The sequence below is a fragment of the Saccoglossus kowalevskii genome, chromosome 12, assembly GCF_978046115.1.
Source record: "Saccoglossus kowalevskii chromosome 12, keSacKowa6.1, whole genome shotgun sequence".
Lineage (NCBI taxonomy): Eukaryota > Metazoa > Hemichordata > Enteropneusta > Harrimaniidae > Saccoglossus > Saccoglossus kowalevskii.
The window spans coordinates 15,958,203-15,971,995 of NC_140652.1; the positions used below are offsets into that span (position 1 = coordinate 15,958,203).

Consider the following 13,793-nt stretch of genomic DNA (forward strand, 5'->3'; position numbering starts at 1 on the left):
CGTAAATTCATTTTAATCTACCTATTGGATTCTTATTGGTCGCGAATGCGATCACTCGTTCGGTGTGGGGGTGGTAAGCCCTGCAGAGTGTATCACCAGTAATTTCTCTTGTTTGTCGGAAAACGGGCAAGTTTCCAACCCGGTATCATCTGTATGGTACATATCTTATGATGTTTCCTAAACTGAGAAATGCACACCCAGGCAACGAGTGACCCCATTGCAACTGTTTTTTGGGGAGTGTATTGTACGAATGCCTACTACTATACACTAGTATTACTCGCGGTTTGATACATATTAAAATTCCAATTATAGAATTATAATCCACTTACGTACATCTATAATTTTTTCGTCAGTTTGTCATATTTAAATATTTACAAACTGAATGCTCAATGACAACAAACTGACACCAACGGCAGATTGACTAATTTACTCGTGTCTGATATAATTGATATAATTGTGAAATATTAATTTTATTAAGAATTTTTATTGAAAGTACTCTCATGTTCGATATGGATCTAATGTGACGTCTGCAAAGCGTGTGATTGGGTGTTTACTCAAGATGTAAACACGTGCGAAATGAATATGCTATGAATGACAATTTATATTACGGAGTGGATAATGGAAATTCAGGTAACCAAATATATTGATATACCGATCCAATACTCAATGTACAGGAAGATGCAACATTTGCAATTGTAAATATTTTAGGGGAATACATTGAAGATCATTGCATATATGTGTGTGAGTGCCCCCCCCCAGAGTATTTGAATCAATGTAAATACCCTGTCACTGACGTATTTGTTTTTGAATTTTAAAATATTGTGTATGATTTAGCCGACCCGCTCTTCTATTTTGGAAAGTATTATTTCTCCTGGTAGTGGAATGTGACCGTAAATCAAGTGCCATTATTATTATACATCTGTCAACGAAGCGCCATAAGTTACAGCGTGTCGTAATGTTGAGGTATTGCACAGGATGGTCGCTACAGTCAATTCGGAGAGAATCAACAGGCCCGACTTTTCGAGCACTTTCTTTCCTTTCCTTACATAAACAATGTATTTTACACGCGTTGTATACGTCGCTATGAGTCCCATATCAAACAGGACGCGGCACGACGACCACTACCCTTTGACCCTTGCCAGCTAGCAGTGCCACACTATCTAGATAAGTTCTGGAGACAATCAGACTTGCATACATGCAACTCCTCTGGAGGCACGATTTTAGAAGTTTCGCTACCTTCTCGAAAGATTATTCAAATGACAAATTTCTTTCCGGCATGTGCCAGATTTATAGGTGATAAATATAATTACGAAATGAGTTACGTACGTTGTCAATGATTAACCAAAGTACTTTTAAAACAAAGAAACAGAAACAATCAATAAAAATGTGAACATTTAATTAACATTTACAGTGTAAAAATTCTTAGGGTTTGTGAGAAAAAGTTAATAGCTTCATAATTATCTTTATTGTAGAAGGTTTTTGATTGTATGCAAATTTTTTTGCCACCGATTTTTAGTCCCCGTTCGGACGCAGTCCGAAAACGGGGACTTATGTTTTGCCCTGTGTGCGTCCGTCCGTCCGTGCGTCCGTGCGTCCGTGATCACCTGTATCTCGAACATGCATGGACCGATTAAGTTCAAACTTCACTCATACATCACACATTATATGGGACATATGCACATGCATTTTTTTCATGATCCGATTAACGATAGCCGAATAGCGGCCATTTTAAGGCCGAAAATGCATCAAAATCGCACATTTTCACCATTCCGGACCCGGATCTCAGTTATGCATGGACGGATTTTGTTCAAATTTGGTACATACATTAAACATAATAGGACCTTGATGCACGTCATTTTTTTTTTTGGATCGGGTTCGAAATGGCCGACTGGCGGCCATTTTGTTTTAAAGAATTCAGTTCTGGATCCGTATCTGAGACATGCTTGGATTGATCGAGTTCAAACTTCACACACACAAGGTACATCATGTCACAAATATGTATGTGCATTTGTTTCATGATCTCATTAACGATAGCCAAATCGCGGCCACTTTAAGGCCGAAAATGCATTGAAATCGCACATTTTCACCATTCCGGACCCAGATCTCAGTTATGCATGGACGGATTTCATTCAAATTTGGTACATACATTAAACATAATAGGACCTTGATGCACGTCATTTTTTTTTTCGGATCAAGTTCGAAATAGCCGACTGGCGGCCATTTTGTTTTAAAGAATTCAGTTCTGGATCCGTATCCGAGACATGTCTGGATTGATCAAGTTCAAACTTCACACACACAAGGTACATCATGTCACAAATATGTATGTGCATTTGTTTCATGATCTCATTAACAATAGCCAAATGGGGGCCGCTTTAAGGCCGAAAATGCATTGAAATCGCACATTTTCACCATTCCGGACCTGTATCTCAGTTATGCATGGATGGATTTTGTTCAAATTTGGTACATACATTAAACATAATAGGACCTTGATGCACGTCTTTTTTTTCGGATCAAGTTCGAAATGGCCGACTGGCGGCCATTTTGTTAAAGAATTCAGTTCTGGATCCGTATCCAAGACATGTCTGGATTGATCAAGTTCAAACTTCACACACACATGGTACATCATGTCACAAATAGATATGTGCATTTGTTTCATGATCTGCTTAACAATAGCGGAATGATGGCCATTTTAAGGCCGAAAATGCATCAAAATCACGTATTTTCACAATTCCAGAACCGGATCTCAGTCATGCATGGATGGATTTTGTTCAGATTTAGCACAATGTGTTGTACATATGCAGGTGCATTTCGGTCATGATCTGCTTTGAATGTATATGTCACTCAAATATGAACGGAACGGGGACGTGTCATTGACAATGACTTGTGATTTTTTGATTTTTTAAATAAAACAAAACAAAACTGGTGATTAAAAATTGTAGAAAGGTAAATTAAATGTGGAAATCAAAGAAAGCTTAGAAAGAACTCCCGTGTGCTGAGAGTATTGGAGACACATTCAAGATTAATTCAAAATTACTTGAACTTGAGATGTTGATGGAAACGCAGAAAACTAATTATGCAAATTAGGTAACTAATATGAACAGATTTAAGTGTAAAACTAATAAGGTCAGCACAATGTAACAAGTTTCATTGAAATGTGATTAGAACCAAAATAATATTAATTATTATACTAATTAGAGAATTAATATGAACAGATTTTAACCCAAAATTAATCAGGCTGTCTATTGTCCTAGAGCACTTATGTACCAAGTTTTATTCAAATGTGATGATCAATACTTGAGATATCAGTATTAATTAATTATATTAATTAGGTGATTAAGAAGCATAAATATTTACCAAAAACTAATATGGTGTATCGTCCTAGGTTCATTGAAATGTGATGGGTACTCTTTAAAAGTTTCATTGAAATGAGTGGCTTTTAGACATCAGTGCAACAGCCATAGAACAGCAAAAAATTAACTAATTATGCAAATTAGGTAATTAATAGGCACAATTATTTATCCCAAAATTAATCAGGTCTCTGCAGTCCTAGAATATCTATGTAACAAGTCTCAATGAAATGTGATGATTAGTACTTGAGATATCAGGTGAAAAGCTGAAAATTAACTAATTATGCTAATAAGGTGATTAATATGCACAAATATTTACCCAAAAACTAATTAGGTCTCTGCACAGTCCTCAAGTAACTATGTTCCAAGTTTCATTGAAACATGATCATTACTACTTGAAATATCAAAAGCTGAAAATTAATTAATTATGCAAATTAGGTAATTAATATGTACTGATATTACCCTAAAAACTATCAGGTCTGTGCAGTGTCATATGACATCTATGTCCCAAGTTTTATTGACATGTTATGATTAGTACTTGAGATATCAATGGAAAAGCCGAAAATTGATTAATCATTATGTAAATTAGGTAATTAATAATATTAACAGATTTTTACCCAAAAATAATCAAATCTGCGCATTAGTTCAGAGCATCCATGTGCCAAGTTTCATTGAAATCCAATGAGTGGTTCTTCAAAAATCAGTGAAACAGTCATGGAACAGCTTAAAATCAGTTAATTATCATGCAAATTAGGTAATTAATATTCATAGATTTTTACCGAAAACTAATCAAATCTGCGTATTGGTTCAGAGCATCCATGTGCCAAGTTTCATCAAAATCCAATGAGTGGTTCTTCAAATATCAGTGGAACAGTCATGGAACAGCTTGAAATCAGTTATCATTCAAATTAGGTAATTAATATTCATAGATTTTTACCCATAATTAATCAAATCTGCGCACTAGTTCAGAGCATCCATGTGCCAAGTTTCATCAAAATCCAATGAGTGGTTCTTCAGATATCAGTGGAACAGTCTTGGAACAGCTAAAAATCTGCTAATTATCATGCAAATTAGGTAATTAATATTCATAGATTTTTACCAAAACCTAATCAACTCTGCGCATCATCCCAGAGCATCTATGTACCAAGTTTCACGAAAATTTGATTAGTGGTTCTTGAGATAACGGTGGAACAAAAAAAGTGACATACATACATACAGACATACAGACGGGGTAACTGCAAAGACTCCCTTTTGTGCTTCGCACACGGGAGTCAAAAAGTATGGGGTGGACGGCAATCGGACGAGTATGTTTATAGTTCTTTCAAATTCAGGAAGCATCATTGTGCTAGTCATGAAGACATTTCTGTAAGGATGTCCATCCAACCCCCATGCCTATCCAGTCAAGCAAGCTATATATTTAATGTTGAATTACCATTTATGTCTTGCGTTGTCAGTGTGGGGTTAACTTCAGGGCTTGAAAAGCTCTGCATAAAGGGCAGTGGTCGTCGCACCGCACTGCACATGTGCAAAATTTGTGTTGATAAACATTGATTTTCCCACAATTCATCGTGCTATTCTAATGTTTTGACCAAAGCGCAATGTACTCTATTTACCACAGGTGACTCCTTTGATACTTTCGAATCATCAAAGAAATTACATAGTTAAAGCTTTGTAACGTATCAGTTTGTACTCGTTGGTCTGCACAACAGTCAAAGTTGCCATCTTTGTTCATACGAGTTCCGTATCTCGCACATGCATGGCACGGTGACCGCCGCCCTTTTAAGATTCATACTCTATTCATTCTTGACTAAGTTAGACATCTACCTAGAAAATATGCACAGGAATGTGATTGCTTGTGACTAATTTACCAATTGGCTGGAATGCAGTCTTTATAGTCTTGTTTTTGCTGCCAATAATGAATTAGTTGCCAATAATTAATCAACTGCAAAAAATCCTCAAGAATATTAATAGCATCAAGTACAGTCTGATCATTCTCTATTTTTGTAAACAATGCACTATTTTGTACATGTTATCCATTTTTATCTGTTGAATTACACATGAATCTAACACTTACTGGTTCAACTAAATACAACTTACATTTATTTCATAACAGTCTTTATACATAGAGTACAGGATAAAACTATCAACAAAACAATATAACAAGATAGAGCAAATAAATACAGTATTTTCATTTCTTTTTTCATTCATTCAAAATTCTACTTCACTGCCAAATCAGCAAACAGAAATCGTACAAGTCACACTAAGTTAAAATACTTTCATGCAGCCCCACCCCCCCCAGAAATGTGTTGTAATTTCACTCCCTAAGTCGGTGCTTCTTCAGAACACTAAGCGAAGATTCAAAGGAAAAACACACTTGATTCTGAGAAATATTTTTCTAATCATCAAAATGTCCAGAATTAATTATTTCATTGTCTGTTTCCCAAAGACTAGTGCTTTATATGCACATGTACCCCCAGAACAATGTTAAATCACATTTCCAAGTCTCCCTAGGCCAGCATATATTCTGCAATATAATTCATTGGGTATTATATATGCCAAATGTTGTCATAGCAACACATTAACTAATTCTACTTGACTGTAGAGAGACTAAATATGTAGTAATGCACATATCAGATAAAACCTCATAATTATAGTGACTCCACTTATCAATGGTAGTGAAATTGAAATAATGCTCTCTACAGTCAAAACTACTTCATACTCAAAAAATAAAACATCCAGTTTATCTGCAAGTGTTTAAATTCTTATTATGTATAATAATTTCTCTTTCTATATACACACAGCACATACAATAAATGTAAACAATGTATAGATGGCACAGTTAAAGCTAAAAAGACAATGCATTGTTTCCTTCTATGCCCATATAAGGAATTTCACTTGACAACTGCTTAACACAGCAATCTCTCCATATCAAACATCACAAAAACTAACATGCAGTGTACGAGGTGAGTGAGCTTCACATGCCGATCACTGTTCTCACCCCCCAATCATTCCTCTGATCCAGAGTTCTTAATTTAAGTATTTTCATTTGGTTTCAATGCAATTAAACCACACAGAACTCCAAACCTAAATAAAAGGCAACACCGAGCTTGCATGGGAAACCTATTTCAATTCTCCAGCTCAACGTTTGATTATCTTCTCAACTAATTTCATTAATAACTCTCTACCCCATTACAATCAGATTCATGAAATTCCAACATTTTTTTTTCACTAAACTTGTCTGTTATAGGTAGGTCACTTAATCATATTTAATATGGGTGAAAAGTTTAGAAATTTGACAGATGGTGAACAGACAATCACCATAAACTTCACAGTAAGGGTAAAATAACTTTCTCTATCAACATGTAAATAATAGTAATTAAGATAAATACAGATAAATGAATATATAGATTAAAATTGTCTGCGCATACTTGCTCACTCAAACCAGATAAAACTATTTCCATTATTTTTGTTCTCCACAGACGGAACATGACGATAAAAGTAAATGATTGATGAGCAGCTTGACCTCTAACCCAAGTCACATGACATCGTGACCTCTAACCCCAAATGATCACAAGACTTGACCTCTAATTAGGCCACAGGTCATTGCAACCTTATCTTCCCTATGCTCTGAGCTCATGCTTTATACAGATAATGATCAGAGAAGTCAGTGACCAATATTATTGACCTATAACCTCTTTAAGGGCATCAAGTTGCACATGCATGAATAATGACCAGCAAAATATTGCACTAAAGTTTTGATTGGTTCACATCACACAGATTTATAAGCTCATCTGCAAAGTCTACAAGGCTGACTAATTGTTTTATTTTTTTTTTAAATAAAAGCAAATTTAACTCCATGATTGCTATAGGCTGTTTGGGGTAAAAAATAAATATGCTAATACTGGAGGAACCAAAAACAAACAAACACACCTGAGATAACCATTGGTATCATTCTTTACATGGTTTGTATTAATATCGACTAGTTAATACAAGGAATAAGATTTTGATACTAAGTACTAGGGGGTGATAAGCTTGATACAAATTGGCTAAAACAAAACAAAAAATGTTTCTGCTTACAATAATAACTAAAATCAGTGGATTAAATAATTAAAATGAATATATTATTTATTTTGAAAAATTATGCAAGCCAGAAACATTTTTTTTGTAGCCTCAGGCAGTGTTTTTTCATTGTTGTGGATCATGTACATCACCCTCATTAATTATGGGGCACCCTGTCACTAAGTGGACTAGACATTTTCACTTTGCTTATAGGGGTGCAGGCTGAAAATGGCTGAATTTAGCACACGTTGTGGACAAGTTAAGAAAAAAAAAAGTCAGTAAAAACTCATTTTGGCATCATTTGAAAAAATGACAGTCAATAGTGGCACTGTTTTGATAAGAAATAGATCATAAATTCAAAATGCCATAATAAGAAGAAGAAATCACATGACAGGCAAATTTACATTACTCTGACCTATGACCCCTACAACACTTCTCATAATCAATCAACTGTCCACCATATTTCCCAGAATACATAGCAGTTACCTCGCATTTCATTTTAGACCTAAAAACCTGTGAAGACAACTTGGGAAAAACTGTACATGATCCCTATTTCCTGCCAACAAAAAAAAACACTGCCTTCATGTATTAGTATTATTACTCTACAAAAACATTAAGTTAAAATTGTCTGGTAACCATGGTATCATGATTTGCAAGATTACAGAACTAAGAACTATATATATATTTCTTTCTGACATTAACCAAAGTTAAAAACAATACACAGTTTATTGATATTAATTTTTTTTTTATCATAAAATCGTAAATCAACATTTCTGCTGATTTCAGTAACATGCTTTTTACGTTCTCCTCAATAAATATTTTGTTTAATTTATTTTTGTTTTATCAGCTGAAGTAGTAATTAAGCCAGAATAAAACAATAATAAATATATTAAATTAGATTTAGTAAGTACAGGTCGCCTAGCAACTAGTTTTTTTCATTATGTTGGCAGCCATCTTGTTTTATGCGTCTGGTTCTACAAGTGTGTGCCATTGTGCAATTGGTCGTCGTGGCGATGCTAACATGTCGCTCCAGTGTCTTAGTCCCGCACCAGACGCATTGCATCCAAGTACAACTTTACCGATTGGCTCACTACTGCCCATACGATCGTAATCCACCACAGTTACCAATAGCGTCACTTTCTGCAGATTGAAAAAGTAGAAATGGAAAATATATATTTTATGTTGATTCTGATACTGTAAATCGCTTTAAATTTTGTGACATGCAATCATGAATTCTGTAGCAGTAAAAAATAACACAGAGAAATACAAATCTCAATACATAGAAACATCTGGTTAAAAAGTGGTTTAACCGTTTCACCACCAGACTTTCTCGCCCTAATTTTTCTGCACTTTTTTTATATTCCTCAATATTTCTGATAATAAACTCTAATTTTCAGTTTTTATTAAAAAATTCGGCTAATATTTGTCCCAATCTTCTGCAGGAAAGTGCAGACTATATATAGAATTATTTTGTGATGAAATGAGGGAACTGGTGGTGAAAAGGTGAAAAGCAAGCTAACTTATCACTATGCCTACAGACACTGTTATATACCTTTCATTAACCATTCAAATTGGCCAGCTATGGAGGCTTTCCCCAGGCAATGTTTTAAAGCTACATGTATCTTTAAGCCAACAAAAAGGTAGCTAAATATTCAGTTACGCTTCAACTGTACTTTTTAGGCTTTCTAAGCTCTAACAGATGTATACTGTAAATGCAATTATTATTATTGGGATTTAATTTTGCTATTTTCGATTTAAATGTGGGAAAAAGTTTGATGGATAGAGTGAGAGACTCAAATGGAGCTATGAGATCTGTTTTAAGACTAAAGAAGAACCGTGTTATTTCACAAACCATCAAACTTAATAATGATATACTTTAAATGCATTAATTATTCACTGGGTTTTAATTTCACTATTTTCGCTGATAAGTGAAATCTGCTAAATTAAATCTATGTGAGCATGTAAAATAACAATAAAACTCATTGTTTCCTTGACAAATTCGTTAAATTAAAAAACAGTGAATATGCTCAAAACATCAAAATTAAATGTTAATGAAAATAAATGATTTTATAGTAGATATCTTACCTGTATCTGCTCAAATGGTACTTCAAATACAAATGATTCATTGTAATATGGATTCAGCGTTCTCTTCTTGATACTGGTTTTCTTCTTCTTTAGACGCTTCCCACCCATGTACAAAGACAGCTTGACATATGGATCTGAGAAAACAAATATTTCACAGCATTTAAAGATGTGCTTGTCAAGTGAAAAAATAGCGCCCTCATAGTTATACTAAGCAAATAGTAACATGTTAATATAGCGCCCTCATAGTTATACAAAACAAATAGTAACATGTTGATATAGCGCCCTCATAGATATACAAAGCAAATAGTAACATGTTGATATAGCGCCCTCATAGTTATACAAAACAAATAGAAACATGTTGATATCCTCTGGCACGGACATCCGGGCTTTTCACCGCCTGGCAACCCGCGGCGGTGAAAACAAAGGCCCAAAACTCGCAGAAAATGATACTTTGGGATGACTGTTGAGACTCCTCTGAACAGTGTAACAAGATTAGCCCTACGTGTGTAACATATATAAATTTGGTTGTTCGGGATTACTTCAAAGTTGAGTTTGTGTTGTTTTCTCGAATTTTCACCGGCTCGACCGGCGTTCCACAGCAGCGCGCACAGAGCCCATAGAAATGCATGTACAGTGGTGCGTGTCGCAGCAACCTGGAACGTCCTGTGACATAGCTCCACTCCCAAGGATAGCGCCCTCATAGATATACAAAGCAAATAGTAACATGTTGATATAGCGCCCTCATAGATATACAAAGCAAATAGTAACATGTTGATATAGCGCCCTCGTAGTTATACAAAGCAAATAGTAACATGTTGATATAGTGCTCTCATAGATATACGAAGCAAATAGTGACATGTTGGTATAGCGCCCTCATAGATATACAAAGCAAACACTGTGAAAATAAAGGCCGAAAACTCTCAGAAAACAGTACTTTGGGATGGTTGTTGAGACTCCCCTAAACAATGCTCTTCGATTGGCGTGCCGCGTTCCTCAGCAGTGTGCGCAGAGAAATACGTAGTACAGTGGTGCGAGTCTTAGCAACGTCGAACGTCTTGTGACGTAGCTCCGTCCCCAAGGATACTGCCATAATATAGTTATACGAAGCCAATTGACATAGCGCCCTCATACTCATTTGCCCTGTACTCACCTGATAATCCACCAACATCCATCTTCTTCAAGTTCTTTGCTTCCAGTACAACTATCGTCAGTTTACCAGCAGTCGGTACGTAACGTAAAGAGAAACAAACATCACCCAACTCAGATTTACCCTGTCAATGAAACATATTATGCTATATATAAATTTAAAAATCATAATATAGTAATCATAGCTGCAATCTATCTAGCATGTAAAAACTACAGTCACACTACAGTGTTAACCTACACTATTACAAAATTCTGCATATTCTATTCCCCAAAACACCAATCACGCTTGTATTTTAGCAGAATGAACATGATTTGGAGCATGTCTCTTCAGCCTCATCTTCATTCCAGGCACCCTAAACACTATACCCAACTGGCATGCATGTTTTCAATGCTCTGTACACATCACCAACCATCCATACATGCCATCTAATGCATATCAACAGAATTTAATGTGACATGAGTATACCTCAATACCATTCATATTCCACGGCTGAAACAAAAACATCAGTAACCATGACAACTGTTATTAATATATTTCTGTACTTATTGTTTACATGTAATAAACAATTCTATTATACAATTATATGATACTGTGACAGGAAAAAGTCAATATATTTTCATATTGAATTTTTGAATATATTCTTTACCATACACAATTATCGCACTAGAACGTAATGCAAGTTTAAGACTATTTTGAAATTTACCACACTAGAATGTAATGCAAGCTTAAAGGGGCACCCTCCAGTTAAGCCTAATCTCACAACAAATTTACTTTCTGGATTAAAATAACAATGGATAACAAAAGATAGATTAACATTGTAAACTACAAAAACAATAGTGTCCCATGATTCTTTGGTGGAATCCATGGGATTAAGTGGTTCCCCTTTAAGGCGATTTTGAAATTATACCACACTAGAATGTAATGCAGGATTAGGACGATTTTGAAATTATACCACACTAGAATGTAATGCAGGATTAGGACGATTTTGAAATTATACCACACTAGAATGTAATGCAGGATTAGGACGATTTTGAAATTATACCACACTAGAATGTAATGCAGGATTGGGGCGATTTTGAAATTATACCACACTAGAATGTAATGCAGGATTAGGGTGATTTTGAAATTATACCACACTAGAATGTAATGCAGGATTAGGACGATTTTGAAATTATACCACACTAGAATGTAATGCAGGATTAGGACGATTTTGAAATTATACCACACTAGAATGTAATGCAGGATTAGGGCGATTTTGAAATTATACCACACTAGAATGTAATGCAGGATTAGGGCTATTTTGAAATTATACCACACTAGAATGTAATGCAGGATTAGGGTGATTTTGAAATTATACCACACTAGAATGTAATGCAGGATTAGGGCTATTTTGAAATTATACCACACTAGAATGTAATGCAGGATTAGGACGATTTTGAAATTATACCACACTAGAATGTAATGCAGGATTAGGGCGATTTTGAAATTATACCACACTAGAATGTAATGCAGGATTAGGGCGATTTTGAAATTATACCACACTAGAACGTAATGCATGTTCAGGGCCATTTTAAAATTAAATTACCACACCACAATATTATAATACATGTTTAGTGCCAATCCCTGATACTTAACACATTATTAGGCATGTTTAATATTTAGACTTCTTGTAACACTGCTCTATACTATTTACATATAGAAACACAGAATGTCCAAGTATAGGGACGAGTAACAGACTATTGTCAATATTCTGAAGTTATGGTATGATTAAGACAGAACAGCTGTGCTTTCTGCAAGCCAAACTATGCACAACAGTAGATGTGGAGAATCATGCTGTGGAGGGACACTGATCAGATGTATATATGTGTAAAAAAGTTGTATCCTTGGGGGGATATCCAGGCATTTTCACCGCCTGGCAACCATAGCGATGAAAACGAAGGCCAAAAACTCACAGAAAACGATACTTTTTTGGATGGTTGTTGAGACTCCCCTGAACAAGATTAGCCCTGCGTGTGTAACATATATAAATTTGGTTGTTCGGGATCAATTCAAGTTGAGTTTGTGTTGTTTTCTTGAATTTTCACTGGCTCGACCGGCATTCCACAGCAGCGCGCACAGAGCACATAGAAATGCATGGTACAGTGGTGCACGTCTTAGCAATGTGGAACGTCTTGTGACGTAACTCTGCCCTGAGGATATACATACAAATTGTAAGCTTGACAAAAAATAAATATATATTGTACCTCGCCACCTGGAACCTCTGCACTCTGTAGATCACGCCATTCTTCGATTACACGTCCCAAATCAATAGTATTTAGAGGAACTTTCACTTCACCAATCACGTCATGGCGAGAGAAACGATCAAAATCAAAGATTGCAAAGGTCAGAGTCTTGCCTCCAATGTCACTGTATGGCACCTATACAACATCAATAACAAATACAAGTCTCAAATTTAGTACTATTTTTAAGATGTCACATTCAGAACAGAATCGATAAGACAGATGACAAAAGTATAGGAATGAAACATATCTTTGAAAATTGCATAAATAAAACAGAGCCAGAAAGCTTTTGCAAACACAAATGATCATGAACAATATCACCCTTACTGTTTTAATGATATGGCAATCTGCACACTCATGAACACATGAATCACGAACACACTGAAATCTCGCAAATTAAGTTACAGAAGAACATTATTTTTACTGACATGCTCATGAAAAACTATTGTGATCTCAGATGGAAATATTAGGTTTAAAAAACATATCAGTTTGATTGTTTCAGTATTTAGGGCATATTATAAGAAAGTGTCTTTATATGTTGGAGAGCAGTGACTGCAGATCCTATGTTCTTTTTAGTGTTTTAGTCTGAGTTTTATGACTCCTCTTTTCTATTGCCAGGTTATGGGTACTTGTTATGGATCAAGAAATTCTGTTTTAGATCAAGAACACTTAGGTACTCTCCCATAACACATGTTGTTTTTAATTTACTATATGTTCTCAAATTAGGAAGATCTAGTAATTTATCTTTCCAGAAGTTTATATCATTTTGTGTAAAATATTATCCAATTTTTTGTGTATTTGCTGAATTTTGACTGATTGGGTCATTTTTCCTTAGTTTTTTCTTCAAATAATATAATCCGTGGAAGTTTGTATTTT

At 35.1% G+C, this 13,793-nt stretch overlaps 1 protein-coding gene across 4 annotated transcripts in view; it reads right to left on the reverse strand.

The window, feature by feature from the left end:
- Window positions 1–5,424: 5,424 nt before the first annotated feature.
- Window positions 5,425–13,793, reverse strand: part of LOC100313746 (synaptotagmin 1) — a 66,082-nt gene continuing 57,713 nt past the window's right edge. For 2 of the 4 annotated variants that reach the window (XM_085505853.1, XM_085505854.1), the window contains exons 7-10: window positions 12,882–13,055; window positions 10,642–10,762; window positions 9,492–9,625; window positions 5,425–8,546 (exon numbers count right to left, since the gene is read on the reverse strand). In XM_085505853.1, the coding sequence (XP_085361979.1) occupies window positions 8,367–8,546; window positions 9,492–9,625; window positions 10,642–10,762; window positions 12,882–13,055 (609 nt within the window). In that variant the 3' untranslated portion in view covers window positions 5,425–8,366. 4 annotated transcript variants of the gene reach the window in all.